At 44.9% G+C, this 15251-nt stretch overlaps 1 protein-coding gene across 3 annotated transcripts; it reads left to right on the forward strand.

Annotated features, from left to right (window-relative positions):
- The first annotated feature begins 9811 nt into the window (after positions 1 to 9811).
- On the forward strand, positions 9812 to 13241 carry LOC114429367 (proline-rich protein 15-like protein A). 3 transcript variants are annotated; one of them, XM_028398242.1, is made up of 3 exons: positions 9812 to 10098; positions 10174 to 10333; positions 12065 to 13241. In XM_028398242.1, the coding sequence occupies exon 3, from the start codon at positions 12086 to 12088 to the stop codon at positions 12428 to 12430; it is 345 nt and encodes a 114-aa protein (XP_028254043.1). In that variant the 5' UTR covers positions 9812 to 10098; positions 10174 to 10333; positions 12065 to 12085; the 3' UTR covers positions 12431 to 13241. The 3 variants fall into 3 exon arrangements, with proteins under 3 accessions (XP_028254043.1, XP_028254044.1, XP_028254041.1); XM_028398243.1 differs by having other exon boundaries at positions 10185 to 10333; XM_028398240.1 differs by having other exon boundaries at positions 9812 to 10333.
- Positions 13242 to 15251: the final 2010 nt, after the last annotated feature.

Genomic DNA, 15251 nt, shown 5'->3' on the forward strand with positions numbered 1-15251 from the left:
TACTACATATGCATACATGTACGTATGAACACAGTGCAGACACACACGCACGTGTTCTCGTTCTCTACAAAACAATCACACACCTAATGTGGAGGCTTAATGTTTCACACCTGAAACTTGTCTGGTGCTACGTCAGTCTGATTATAACACATTTAGCCCCGCCCACATTCAGTGAAGACCCGCCCCCACTCGTCCCTCTGATCGGCACCATGACATCATTCCTCACTGAAGCCACACATTTCACTCGTCCACATGCAACATCAAACCGTAAACAGTACAATTACAGCCAACTACCATGACCTCCATCACCTTGACCCGCCATCTTTACCTCCACTCATATGTATGCTAAGTTCAACGTTATATATGGCGTACATTAAAGCAATATAGTTTAGTTTCATTGTCAAAGAAACACATCTTTTCTTTGGTTGTGCGCCCTCTTGTGGTCATAGAGACAGCCAAAGTACGAGCTTCAAGGCCTGCTGGGTGTTTGTCAGATCTTTATTACACGTTAAACATGAAGCTTAATGCTGGACTCCACAATAAAAGCCTGTCTCCCTTCACAATAAAAGCATCACAATCTTCTTGTGTGTGTTGTTTTTGGAGTGACAGCGCTGTTTCACCCCTTACTGCTCCAGCACCCTGTGTGTCCTGCCAGCTGTCCATCACATCAGTTTCCACTGATGACCCTTTCCCATAACCCCTTCCTCCCACACACACACACACACAGACACACACAGACACACACACACACAGAGTGAGAGTCAGAACGACAGAACGTGAGCGTTTTTTTCCGGATGACTTACAAAAATTGGTGTCTAGTGTTAATGGTATCAATCAAAATGACAGAAAGACAGGTTACCCAATTCATCTCTCTCTCTCCACACACCACCCACACAAATGTTCCACACCCTCTCTGTGGTTCTTTCCTGTCATGCACCCATGCAGACATTACATAATCACTACCCCTACCCACCAACAAATGCACACACACACACAAGCAGACACACAACCCACCCCTCACTCCCTCCCTCCCCTTACACCAACACTCCACACACACACAGGCAGCAGTGTGAGTATGAGTGATGGTTGCAGCTTGTGTCTATCCATTACGGTGGTCTGGCTGCAGACAGGTGAGCAGGCTGATACATGAGCAGGGCTTTATCTGCACTCACCGATTCCCCCACGCCGTTTCATTCAGCGAGCCGCAGCGGCTAACAGCCCACACCACCAATACACACACACACACCCTCCAACACAACCTTCACCTCCACAAAGAAGGGAGAAGAATTTCAGAAATGCAGCCATCATTTAAATATAATTTCGTTTGGTTATCAGATTTCATATTAGACACATGAGGCGGCTGTTATCCAGCTCACCCGACCCAATCACTCACTTGTTTTCTTTTAATAGTAATCACACACACACACAGCAGGTGAAGCGTTTGTGCTAAAACATATTTACACATGCCATTTTGGGAAATAAATTAAAGGAAAGAAATTCATTATGTGAAGTTCATATTTCAAGTTACAGTGAAGCCTTCAGGCAGGATGAAGAAGGAGCTCCATCTGCTGAGCGCCGCTTCTTTTAAATTAGCTCTGTGTCATAATGAAAAGCTGAAACTTTCCATCAATAAGAGTTTTTTAACAAACTAGTAAAAACATGGCTGCTTGAATAATGTGCATCCTCAGGTATTTGTGGCATTTCATTATGCATTTATCACATACACATTATTAAAATGTGGATTTCTACATTTTCTATGTGAATAAGTAACTGCACAGAGACGTGTCTGAGCGCTGGAACCAGACTTGGCTTTTTCCACAGCTGTCTGTGTATCTTGTAATTTATAGCATGTGATCAGTTTGCTGTATAACACGACTAATAATTCTGATAATTATTCCTCTGTGAGCTCACACACCGGAGAAGATGGATACCCACATTATGTGCAGTGATGAGTCTATAGGTCCCGGTAGTGATGATGATGATGATGGCACAGAAACAGGCTATTTTTATGCTAAGCTAACTAGCTGATGGCTGTGAGTTCTAGTTAACGGCACCAAATGAGTCATGTTGATCATCTTGTGCCACTTTAAAGAAATAAATATATTATATATATTCTCACAACACTTGTTGGTAATTGATTTTTTTTCTATTAGAGACAGCTTTTGCTTTTTAAGATGGATGTTCCCTTACTGTCTCATTCCCGATTCCAGAAGTGAATATGTTTCACAGTTACAGGGACAAGACGGAGAGACACGAGGAAGACTCAAAAGAAGATATAAGGAGACAAAGGAACAAGTTTGAGACCATAGATGAGAAAGAGAGCGACGGAGAGGAGAGGAAAAAAGTGAAGCAAAAAATAAAACGTCTCATGAGCACATGCACACACAGAGGCTCTGTGCAGCGTCACGTCCTGGAAAACACTCTCCTGCTTTAGTGTAATGGATGGTGGTGTCACACACTGAGCACTGTTTAACTTCACCACAGCAAGAGTGAGTGAGTGTGTGTGTGTGTGTGTGCCTCAGGATTGTTTGTGTGTGTGTGAGAGAGAGAGTGTGTGAGTGATGTCCATCCATCACACCTGAATGGCGCTGATTGCTCACAGGCCCTCCTGCTTCCTGATTGGTCAGCCTGTCCCTTTGGGCTACCTGCACGCACTGAGGTTAAACAGTGAGACTAAGTTGATGAAATCAAAGTGTACATATAAAGAGAAGTGTGGTCTGTAAAGCTGGATCCATACTCCGCGAGACAAAGACATTTTCCCCCCCTGCAGACGTTACGCCCACAAAATGACGTCATTTTTTGTCTCTGACCGCCCGCTGATCCGCACTCCTGTGCACAGGGCCCGGGCCGAACTTTGTCTTTCAAGGCTGTGCGGCAACCATGCTGTGATTGGTCGGAATTTATTGTGGGCGTGATGAAAGTGGAGAAGCGCAAGAGCCTCTCCAGGTATATAGGTAGGTGTATAAACAGCGCTGATTCAACAGATTTAGATAAGACCATACTGGTTTGCATGATGAGCAATAAAAGAAAGAAAGAGGCAAGTCAGGGTGATTTGTCACCCATAACTCCAGACAGCCATTCACACATACCAGATGGTGACTGTTATTACCATTCTATATACTCCTACATACCCGGGCATAATAGGCTCGTTAACAATGTCTGTATATCTTTGCTATTGTTACTTTTAATGTCGCATCTTCACAGCTCATCACCGGACAGTTTGAAGTATCGCGGGCACGTTGGAACACAGTAGATGTGCAAATGTGGTCATAAAGGCACAAACACTGAATCTTTGCTATTGTTTGTCGCATTTTCACAACTCATCGCCGGACATCTCACGCTGTTGCAGGCAGCCTCTCTGTGTAATGCCCTCTTGCCATGGCACAAGTCCTTGTGGTGTGTTAAAAACTCAGTAAAGTCTTTCCTTATAGTTTAGTGGGCGGGCCGTATGAGGAGTTCTGCACACACGCGTCTCGCGGAGTATGGTACCTCAGTGCGGAAAAGACCTTTTTTTTGTATCTCTTACCACCCGTGGAGCGCGTTCTCCGCTCTTTGTCTCGCGGAGTATGGATCCAGCTTTACAGTCAAACATTTACCACTTATCGCCACAAGGGGGCATCAATGAGCAGATTCTCATATAGAAGTCTGATAAGGACTAACCACCAACTGACAGCAGACACAATAATAAACAGCGAACCCTATACACAGTATGTATATACTATATAATAGAGATCAAATGTATATGTTTACCATACAATATGGTTCAAATATATTTTACGTTTTATAATAAAGGGAGAAAACTACTAAATATGAGTGAACAGCATGCATGGACACCACACACTGTGCTGCAGCACAGAGAAAAGAAATGAAAAATCACATTCATTACAAGCATGCACACACACACACACACACCTGCACCACATTGTTTCCTGAACAAACATGATATAGCCTGAAGCAGATTCCATTAGCATAATAATTCAGGTGGTAATTTCCGTGTTTTCCGATATGTTTTGCTTCTGCAGGACTACAGACGCAGGAGCACTCCTTGTCTGCATTATCCTAATGTGTGTGTCTGTCTCCTCTCTGCTCCGCTATTATTCATGTTGTCGGATGGTGTGACCTTTGACCTGGAACCTACACATAATGATAAAAGGTTATTTATTAAATGCTTTAATTACTACACACCTATACTCAAGAAACGCATCATTAATGACTCACAGTTTACGTGTTCACTGGCACACAGCCGAGGACTTCTACAGTTCTCAGGATCAGAATTCACTCTTACATGTAGAATCATTGCTTTAACAAAGTACCAAAGAAGTGCCTTGTGGATCCACACCGTTCACACAACACTGATAAATGCATTCACCCCCAAACTCTGGAACTCCTAACCCGAGGTGGGCCACCTCAGTGGCATCATTGATTCTATCAAACTCAAATTGTTATTTCCCTTTATTTTATTTGAATAATGTATTTTATCTCATTATTAATTCATTGTCCCCTTCGGTTTGCAAATTATTATAGTGAAGCACTGAGTTTTGAAAAGTGCTACATAAATAAAGTTATTATTATTATTATTATTATTATTATTATTATTATTATTATTATTATTATTATTATTATTATTAGAGCCATATAAACCAATCATCATTCACTGAAAGATGTGATTAATGTTCTAATTAACTCTTCAGTTTGGCTGCACACACTGAAATGATCATTGACGACCTCATGATTGACACCTGATTTGACCAATTATGTCCTGACTTCCTGTCCCTTTTGCTTCTTGTAAAGAAACTTTCATTTAAAACTTGCTATTATCACATATTTTACATATTTTTATTAATAAAAAGTTATTCAGAATAAAATCAACTATAAATGTAGTCAGACACTTTTGAAAGTGTTGCACCTGCCTGATATGGACTAATTGGTTTTACTGTAAAAGAAATCACAGCATCAAAGTACAATAGGCCTGAAATATGCATAACTTATAATATATTATGTTATGGTGATATAAAACAGATGTCTTATAATGAAGAAGAGCAAAACAATTATTATTCGAATCACATCAGTTATGTGTGTGTGTGTGTGTGTGCATGTGTGCTTGTGCGTGCGTGTGCGTGTGTGTGTGCTTGTGCGTGTGTGTGTGTGCCAGATAGCATGTAATGAATTCATTGCCCAGCTTTTATTAAGTGGTCATTTGCATAAAGCAACACAAAGACAAAGCAGGAGCCAGCAGAGATTTGATTTACATAAAAGAAAAGAACTGTGTGTGTGTGTGTGTGTGTGTGTGTGTGTGTGTGTGTGTGTGTGTGTGTGTGTGTCTGTGTGCATGATTTAATGCATGCGGACCGTTGTGTGTGCACATGCATTAGAAACAGAGAGGAGAGAAATCAGGAAGGAGTCCAAGAAGAGGGAGATCTAAATCTAAATCTGCCACACATCCCAAAGATGCATTGCATTGTGTGTTGTGTTTTTGTAGTATGTGTGTGGTGTGAGTGTGTGTTGGTGTGAGTGTGAGTTGGTGTGAGTGTGTGTTGGTGTGAGTGTGTGTTGGTGTGAGCGTGTGAGTGTGTGAGTGTGTTGGTGTAAGTGTGTGTTGGTGTGAGTGTGTGAGTGTGTCAGTGTGTGTCGGTGTGAGTGTGTGAGTGTGTGTTGGTGTAAGTGTGTGTCGGTGTGAGTGTATGTTGGTGTGAGTGTGTGTTGGTGTGAGTGTGTGTCGGTGTGAGTGTGTGTGAGTGTGTGAGTGTGTTGGTGTGTGTGAGTGTGTGAGTGTGAGTGTGTTGGTGTGTGTGTGTGTGTTGGTGTGTGTGTGTGTGTTGGTGTGAGTGTGTGTTGGTGTGAGTGTGTGTTGGTGTGAGTGTGTGTGAGTGTGTGAGTGTGTTGGTGTGTGTGTGTGTTGGTGTGAGTGTGTGTTGGTGTGAGTGTGTGTGTGTGTGTGTTGGTGTGAGTGTGTGTTGGTGTGAGTGTGTGTTGGTGTGAGTGTGTGTGAGTGTGTTGGTGTGAGTGTGTGTTGGTGTGAGTGTGTGTCCGTGTGAGTGTTCCTCGTCTATAGATGAGCCTGTACGTGTGCTGTGGTGTGAACTCCTTCATCGTGAATAAAAGCTGTGTGATGTTGGATTTTGACTGTGCCCATAGTGACGTACTACATGATATACTTGTTTATATACTTGTTTATATTGCGCCATCGTGTGGTCATGTGAATAAGCACCATGCCAGTTATGTTCTGCCAGAGTTGGGTAAAAGGTTGGTTAAACAGCCATGATCCTCATGGCTCCTCAGGTCCTCGTCTGACAGTAAACGCTGGATTATTCTGACCCAAGACGTGTTGTGTGTCTTTGCAAAGTTCCTGCAGCAAACATCCAACACAGAAGGAGTGGAAAGGGTTAAAACGAAGAGGCAGGCTTCACTTTAATCTTCATAATGGAAGCTAAAGAGGACTAATGATACCTTCTCGGTCCTCCTCCCAGGCCTCCCTCTATCTGCTTCTCCTTCCCTACATCCACACCTCCATCCTTAACCCCGACCCTCTTTTCCTCTCTCTCTCTGCCTCTCTCTCTCTCTCTCTCTCTCTCCCTCCCTCTCTCTCTCTGCCTCTCTCTCTCTCTCTCTCTCTCTCCCTCCTCTCTCCTCTCTCTCTCCCTCCCTCTCTCTCTCTGCCTCTCTCTCTCTCTCTCTCTCTCCCTCTCTCTCTCTCTCTTCTCTCTCTCTCTCTCTCTCTCTCTCTCTCTCCTCTCTCTCCCTCTCTCTCTCTCTCTCTCTCCCTCTCTCTCCTCCTCTCTCCTGCAAACCTCTTTATTTCTTTGCTAGATCTCTCCCTCTCTTCTTCCCATCCCTCCATTCCTTCTCTCCTCGGACTCAGCGAGGCGTTACCACAGTGACAAATGGATCCTCCCACAGTGCAGCGTTGCCTCGCTTGTGTGTGTGTGTGTAGTTGTGTGTAGTTGTGTGTAGTATGCGGTGCCCATTTGCTTGTGTGTCTTTGTGGACAAACAAAGACATGCATGTTGTAGAACATGCATGTCTGCCTGTTCTACAACATGCATCTGTTTGCAGTCACATTGTGGGGACCTGCTGTGGGTTCGTTCTGTCAAACATGAGGTTTTTGAGGCTTGTTATTGGCTGAACACTGCTCATGATTAGGACAGGCCTCAATGTAATGTCCTGTGAAGAGATGGAAACATGAGTGAGTGTGTGAGAGGGCTGCAGCTGTGTGACAGTGACTGATAGCCGGCCGCGGTAAACGATGCAGAACTTCCTTTAATAGGAGATACAAGAGGTGGATAAAACCCTGCCTAATGGAGAAATATGACACGGGGGGCTGCAGGGGGACTGGAAGATGGGAGTGTAGATAGGGAGAGTACATGAAAGAAAATAATATGAGGAGGGCACATGAGGAAGGAGAAGAATGTATATGTGATGTAAAATGAAATATGTTGTTATACTTCATACATTACAGGGGGGGGGGGGCAGTAACACAGTGTGTGGCATGAGGTCCAAACACTGTGATAAGTTTTCTTTCATTCAGTCAAAATAGCCCAAATCACATCCATAAGTATAGAGCTAAATATGCCCCATCTTTGAGAAGCCTCCTCTTACTTTGGCAGTTCAGCAGGTGGTGTTGTGGATTTCCTTCAGTGACCACAAGGTGGCAATGTTTCACCAGGGTTTCCCCTACATGGGGTCAAGCAAAGGAAAACAGGTACAGTCAGCAGCACACCGACACTTTGACTGAATCAGGCTGTAGTGGGCTAAACACTAAATTTGATGAATACTTTACATTGGAACACATGTAGCAGAAGCGTTACACAGCATAGATCATTAGATAGATCTACAGCATAGATCTGTAGATGTGCCGTCCTTTACCTGAAGAGCCATAACCTCATGTCTGTAATTTGACACACCTGTATCTCCTTTACTGTACTTACTTTTTAATCAATAATTCAGAACGATCTCTCTTTAAATATATATAGTCAACATTGCTTTCTGCAGAGCGCTGTTCCTAGTGTCACCACTTGGCGGCGCTGTTGCTTTGTGACATCAGCTGAAATGAATCATTGCTTGTTGCACAGCTTCTCCACTAAAGCGGAGCCAGCGGAGGAAGTGTGGCTTCAGCATGTTTCCCAGCGGCTCAGTGATGCCAGCAGCTGATCTGCTGCTTTAACTCTGTAGATATTTCAGATCTTTAGAGCACTTTTTAGAATGCAGCCGGTACCAGATGTGACCCGTGAGTGCGCCCCTTTGTAGGATTAAATGTCGGACTGATTTTAATACAGGAAATCAAAGACAAAGGGTTAAAACGCAGCCTGTCCTCTCCCATGAAAAGCAGCTCAGGATAAAGAGGTGATTGAGATCACTGAAGTTCCTGATTTGCATGCAACAGAAATGGACACGTTCATCTCAGGTCAGCAGAGACTTAATGTGACCTGTCACTGAGCACAGTTCGCTCTGGGCCAAAGATACGAGCACATGCCTGGGTGAGGTCGGAACTTTAAAACACCAGCTGCCTGGGTGGTGCTGTGTGCAGGCCCAGAACCGATCCGACAGGATCTATGGAGAGTTTGTACATGTTGCAGACTCTGCTCTGACCTTACTGTGTGTGTGTGTGGGCGTGTGGGTGTGTGAGTGTGTGTGTGTGTGAGTGTATGTGTGTGTGGGCGTGTGGGTGTGTGAGTGTGTCTGTGTGTGTTTCTGTGTGAGTGTGTGTGTGTCTGTGTGTGTTATGTGCAGTTTATTACTCTGGTTACTTATTACCATCTGTCCTATTTCCAGGAGCTGTCCCAGCAGATATGAATACATACAGTTCACAGATTCAGCAGTGTTGTCATTCATTAACAGCTGGAAACCCCCATGTGTCCATTAAACAGACATGACCAGTGACCAGTGCTGTGAGGTAAACAGGAAGTGTGTGTGTAGTGTGTCCTTATGTGTGTAGTGTGTCCCTATGTGTGTAGTGTGTCCCTATGTGTGTAGTGTGTCCCTATGTGTGTAGTGTGTCCCTATGTGTGTAGTGTGTCCCTATGTGTGTAGTGTGTCCCTATGTGTGTAGTGTGTCCCTATGTGTGTAGTGTGTCCCTATGTGTGTAGTGTGTCCTTATGGGTGTAGTGTGTCCCTATGTGTGTAGTGTGTCCCTATGTGTGTAGTGTGTCCCTATGTGTGTAGTCAACATCACGCATCATGATCTTCTTCTTATGGTAAAAATATAAGACGTGTCATAACCCAGGCCAAATGTACTCTTATGAAATAATGTGTAGTGTAAGACTATTTCCAGCTGCTGTGGATCATGGCATTAATGTAGGCTACTGTATGATGTCATACATGTATATGTGGTAATGCAGAGTAATATACTGTAACAGAACAGTAGTAATGTACAGTAGTAATCCATAGTAACACATGGTAATGTAGTTATGTTCATGCCACTTATAGCATCATTGCATTGAAATGCAAGGTGAAAGGAATATGATATTATCATCATACATGGTAACACACAGGGTCCCTCATGGTCCGTCTGTGAAGCTTCAGGGTGGAGAGGGGAAATGTGTCATGTGTACACAGAGATTTGAATGTATCCAGCTGCTGTGTGCTGCTCATACTATACAGCTGTGAACTTATTAAAAACATTTTACATTCATAATTCCATCTGCTGTGTAGACATGAAGTTTAATGTCAGGAGAAGACGTGTGCGTGTGTGTGTGTGTGTCTGTGCATGTGTGTGTGTGTGTGTGTGTGTGTGTGTCTGTGCATGTGTGTGTGTGCGTGTGTGTGTCAGTGGGAGGAGCCTGGAGCACCTGTACCTCGGTGAGTAACAGGAGACAGACAGGAGTGACTGTGATCAGGAGAGGTGGAGGACGTACAGACTGAGTGTGGATGTCCTGAGCCGTGCTGTGGTCACACCAGCCACTCATCCCAGTCCAGCGTCAGCTGCTGCTGCTGCCTTCTGAACCTTTCAGCAAGGTGGATGCCACCGATCTGTTCTCAGTAAGACGTTTCTTGGTCTGCTCACCTCAGAAACCTCCACCTGTCGTCCTGGCTCTGGCAGAGTAGATGAATAATGGATCCTGGATCCTCCTCTGTGAAGGGACAAGAGTTAAAAGAGTCAGGTGAGACTTCAGCTTCTCTGCCACTCTGCTGAGAAGCAGCTTATTATTAACAGCATTCATGTGAGCTCTGACTAGCTTCCTGTCAGAGAAGTGTGGCACAGGTCAGGGAGGAGGACGCTGGCAGCTGCATGCGGCTTCATAAAGGCTTTCTGAATTCACTTCTGGATCCAAGAGGCTGCTGAACTTCACCACAGCTGCAAGGACGGCACAGCTGGACCCACATCTGCTTCAACAGGTGAGAACAGCACCGCCACCAAGTGTACTGAAGTGTTCAAGAGCCCTAAGAGTAAGTCACCCCATCTTTCCACATCACAAGAGTGTGTGTGCTCTCAGCGGACACACTGCTGCAATGTAAGAAACCTCCAACAACCAACCTGCAGGATGGTCTGCAGGATGGTCTGCAGATGGTCTGCAGGATGGTCTGCAGGATGGTCTGCAGGATGGTCTGCAGATGGTCTGCAGGCTCGTCTGCAGATGGTCTGCAGGATGGTCTGCAGATGGTCTGCAGGATGGTCTGCAGGATGGTCTGCAGATGGTCTGCAGGCTGGTCTGCAGGATGGTCTGCAGGATGGTCTGCAGGATGGTCTGCAGGCTGGTCTGCAGATGGTCTGCAGGATGGTCTGCAGATGGTCTGCAGATGGTCTGCAGGATAACAGCAGCTCGCTGCAGGAACCGGGCCTCTGCGGTGTGAGAGGTCACACTGTTTCCAGAGAGTTCCATTCTGTTTCACTCGTATATTACCAGAACATTTAAAAAGCAGTAGCAGCAGTAAAGACTGAGAGCGGCGAGTTAGCATGCTAACCGTCCCGCCACGCAACAGAAACAGTGCTATGTGCGAGGTGTGTGTACAACAATAGTAAAAAGCTCTAAAAGTCCTCTTCAGGATCATCTGAGCTTCAGTGGTCGTGCTGTGTTCTGTTCTATGAAGAGTGTTTTATATCAGAGGTGGTAGCACAGTATAAATATATATAATATATAATATATATATATATATATATATCTATAGCAGCTGTGACTATGCTGTTGTTGCAGTAAAATGTTATTAAATATTCAGTCTTATTATTAATGTTTCACGGAGCTGTTTAATGACGCCTGGTTTGTTTGCAGCTAATCGTTTTGCATGATGCAAATTTATTTAGCAATATCCTTAAATCCATAAATCGGGAACCACACAAGTCTGGACCAGAATCCAGCTGATATCCAGCAGTGTGCAGGGCTGGAAGTTCTTGTTTCGAAGCCGATACTCGCCCACACTTCAAAGTTGTATAGAAGCTGCATCACAGGGGACAAAGGAGCTCTGTGACAATCAGAGCCGATCACAGAGGGAAGAAACAATAAAACCATGTGCTTCAGTTTCTGTGTACTCAGCTGCTGTAAAAACCCAACATGCCCCGGGGCCAGAAGGTAACCACCAGCTGACCTGCAGCCAGTTTGCATGTCAGCCTCTGTTTCAAGGCCCATAGAACAAAGTGCTGATATCTGCTGGATCTACAGAGGCCCCACCCTGATGCTGCTCAGAGATTTCTTCATTTCTTTTCCTCTCTCTCTCTGTCAAATGCCACCGGCCCCGCCTCACACAGTGCAGGTGTAATCTGAATTGTTGCCTTATTGTCGGCCGTATTATGTAACAGTGTGGGACTTTGTCCACTCAGGAGGACGGAGGGCGGGTTGGGCTGCAGTCGCCTAGCTGCAGTTTGTTTGTTTGGAAGAAAGAAACACACACACACACACTCATGGATGTCCATTAGCTCTGCATCCTGTCGAGCTTACACACACACACACAGTAACCTGAGCTCGTGTGCATCCACAGCATATGGACACTATTGAATTACACTGAAATATTAACAATGTCAAAGAGACAGCTTGGAAGCATGCAGGTTACACAGACATCACACAGACACACAGCTCATAATGAACTTATTTTATTTACCTTCTCTCTGTGTTTGACCTCCTTCCTTCTCCTCAGCCCTCCTACCATCCTTCCAACATGGCGGAGCCGTCTGCAGGTTGGTGGAAGCTGACCTTCCTGAGAAGAAAGAAGTCCCAGCCAAAGGTTCTGTACGAGATTCCTGCTGAGGCCGTGTCCAACTCCAGCACCGCTTCCAGCGCAGCCACAGGATCCTCAGAGGACACCGAGCACGACCCCCAGCTGGACGCCCGGCTGGAGAAAATCGTGGACAAAACCACGGCCAGTAAAGGACGCCACGTTAAAGTGTCCCACTCCGGGAGGTTTAAGGAGAAAAAGAAAGTGCGGCCCATGTTGGCAGAGAATCCAGACATGTTCCCTACAGAGGATCCTGCCAGGGACGAGAACCAGAGGGCTGGGAAGTAAAAAGGACACATGAAGATGCAAAGAGTTAACACAAACCTACACTCATGAAGACACAAAGACTCACAGGTGCATTTATAAAGTGAATGTATCACAGAGAACTCTCCTTTCATACGCATGCCTCTGGGGGGTGCTGTAGAGTTACACCAGTGAAGAGCATCACTTCCTGTCGGCTCCCTGCAAACATGAGAGGGATGAAATCATTGAATCAAAGGCTCCTCCAGACCTGCAGGCAGCCATCGGCCTTCTGGATCAGATCCTAATAAAAATAGAAAATCTCAAGATTATGCATGAACAACTCACAGAACACACAAATATAACCACATACATGATGGATGTAGACTTTAAACACACAGGAACAAGCACTCAGGGGGGGGGGGGTTTGATGATGATTGGTCTGTTGATGTCAAACAGGATTATAACAACCATAAAGTGAGTTTATCTAGATGACACCTGCACTTATTTACATTAAAAGATTTAGCACACAACCAGCCAACATGAAAACACTGCTGCCAGTAACACCCACTAGAGGGCAGCCTCGCCTCTGGGCTTCATGTGAATGTTTACAGGGTCAATAACATGTAGTGACACAGTTCTGTCTTTTTTTTATCTCAGGACAAAATAAATGGTGTGTTTGACTTTTAAATGAAGTTCTGTTTGGAAGCTTGCTGTAGATAAATGTTCAGTGTTTGGAAAATCATCAACTTGGAATCCATACATATATTTGCAAATGTTTGGTGTATCAATGACATAAAACCTGGGACATTCATGTTTTTGTAAATGTTGTTGAAATAAATGATGTGTCTGATTTTAACACCTGTACCTCTGCTGCAAAAGTGATGAGCACACAGGCATCACGCGCACACACACACACACACACACACACAGACCACGCTGACAACATGTGACCTTATGGAAGCAGGCCCTCTGGCGGCCAGAGGCAAACATGACACATTCTATCATTTCAGAGTTGAAAACATTTGAACATTGAATTAAAATCTGAAAGCAGCAAAAATCAACAACAGCATTTACTGAATGTATTTATGAATGCTGATCAAAGATCAGGATCAAAGATCCAGCAAACCACCATTAAGCTGATCTACATAATAACAACGTCGTACTATTACATTCAATTCACACATGTATGATAAGAACATCGAAGGCTTCAGAAACATTCATTACATAAAAATAGTGCATGTACTATATTACTGTAATATAAAAACAGCCAGCATCAAATACCACAGTGCCATCTGGTGGACAGAAAGGAAACCAACTCCTTGTAATGCTCCATGTTCATGACACAAGAAGCAGTTTCAGAAACATTTCAGATATAAAATACACACAAAGTCATCAGCACTGTAACATGGGACGTGCCTCAGTGTCACGTGGTGGACTGAAGGAGAGAGCTCTGAACCCGGCAGGGACGTGTTGAAGACTAAACCCTCTGAACTCTCAGACCGGACCTTCATCTCCTCCTGCTACTGTCTAACATCATGGTTTCAGCAGGACTCAATAAACAGTGCTTTATTACATACATCTCTTCACAGTTCTGTGGATATGTAGCATCATAAAAGCGTCAGAAAATGTCGATGAAGCTTCGCAGTCAGCTCAATTTCATTCAAAAGGTTGAAGCGAGACATCAGGACCAGGACCAGGAAGCTCTGCAGACATGAGCCCAACCTAACTGAGCACATCAAAGCCACAAAAAGGAGACCCACAAACAGCACCAGCAGAGGAGGGACATTCAGTCCATAGGTCAGGAGAGAAACTTCTTCACCAACCACATGTCAAACCTATGACGACACTGAGACAGAACCTGGTCCACCCGAAGGACAGAACTCCCAGAGACACACACAGCAGTGTGATACATGCAGTCCAGAGCAGTGAGGAACGCTCTGATCTGTACACTGGAGAAACTAAACAACCACTCCACAGAAGAATGGCTCAGCACAGGAGAGCCACCTCCTCAGGACAAGACTCAGCTGTTCACCTCCACCTCAGAGACAAAGGACACTCCTTTGAGGAACAATGTCCACATCCTAGACAGAGAGGACAGGTGGTCTAAAGAGGAGTCAGTGAAGCTGGAAGAACCTTCCCTTAACAGAGGAGGTGGCCTCAGACATCATCATTCTACCACATACAATGCAGCTTCCATTCATTCCAGGAAGCTTCACTCCAACTCACCTGTGTCCAACAAAGGGTTAACCTGTCCCATCACTGCAGGAGGGAGCAGCAGCCTCACACTCGTTATCAGTCATTAGACACAGCTGAGCTTCAAACAAATTCACGTCAAAGGACACAGGCAAGTAAAGAGACATGCGAGTCCCCCCCACAGACCCGCCGAGGTCCCCCCACAGACCTACGAGGTCCCCCCACACATGAACGCCCGTTTTCCCCCAAACAGAACTGATGAGGCTGCACGGAGGAGCCGAGAAACGTCTCCCAGAAGCCTCTGCAAGTCCAGATGCCCGGTGTCAGAGACCTGTTTACACTGATGATAAAAACACACACAAAGACCACAAGAAGCCAGCAGGGGGTCCGTTTTCTCATCTTTTAATAACACATTCATATCTATGCTCGTTTTTGTTTACAAGGAGTTTAAAACGTAAAAGTGTTGATGAGGACTAAAGGAATCAGGCAGGCAGAGAGTGAAAGTCCATATACTGTAAAGACCAAAAAAAAGGGCGCCATCTGGTGGAAGCAGGGAGACTTAGCACCCCACAGCTGCACAGCGGCAGCACATTGAACTCTTTACTGTTATTATCGTTTATTCATCTTTAGATTCAGAGGCCAGGCGTTGGAGTGAAACACAGGCCTCCCTGAT

This window comes from Parambassis ranga, unplaced genomic scaffold, assembly GCF_900634625.1.
Source record: "Parambassis ranga unplaced genomic scaffold, fParRan2.1 scaffold_121_arrow_ctg1, whole genome shotgun sequence".
Lineage (NCBI taxonomy): Eukaryota > Metazoa > Chordata > Actinopteri > Ambassidae > Parambassis > Parambassis ranga.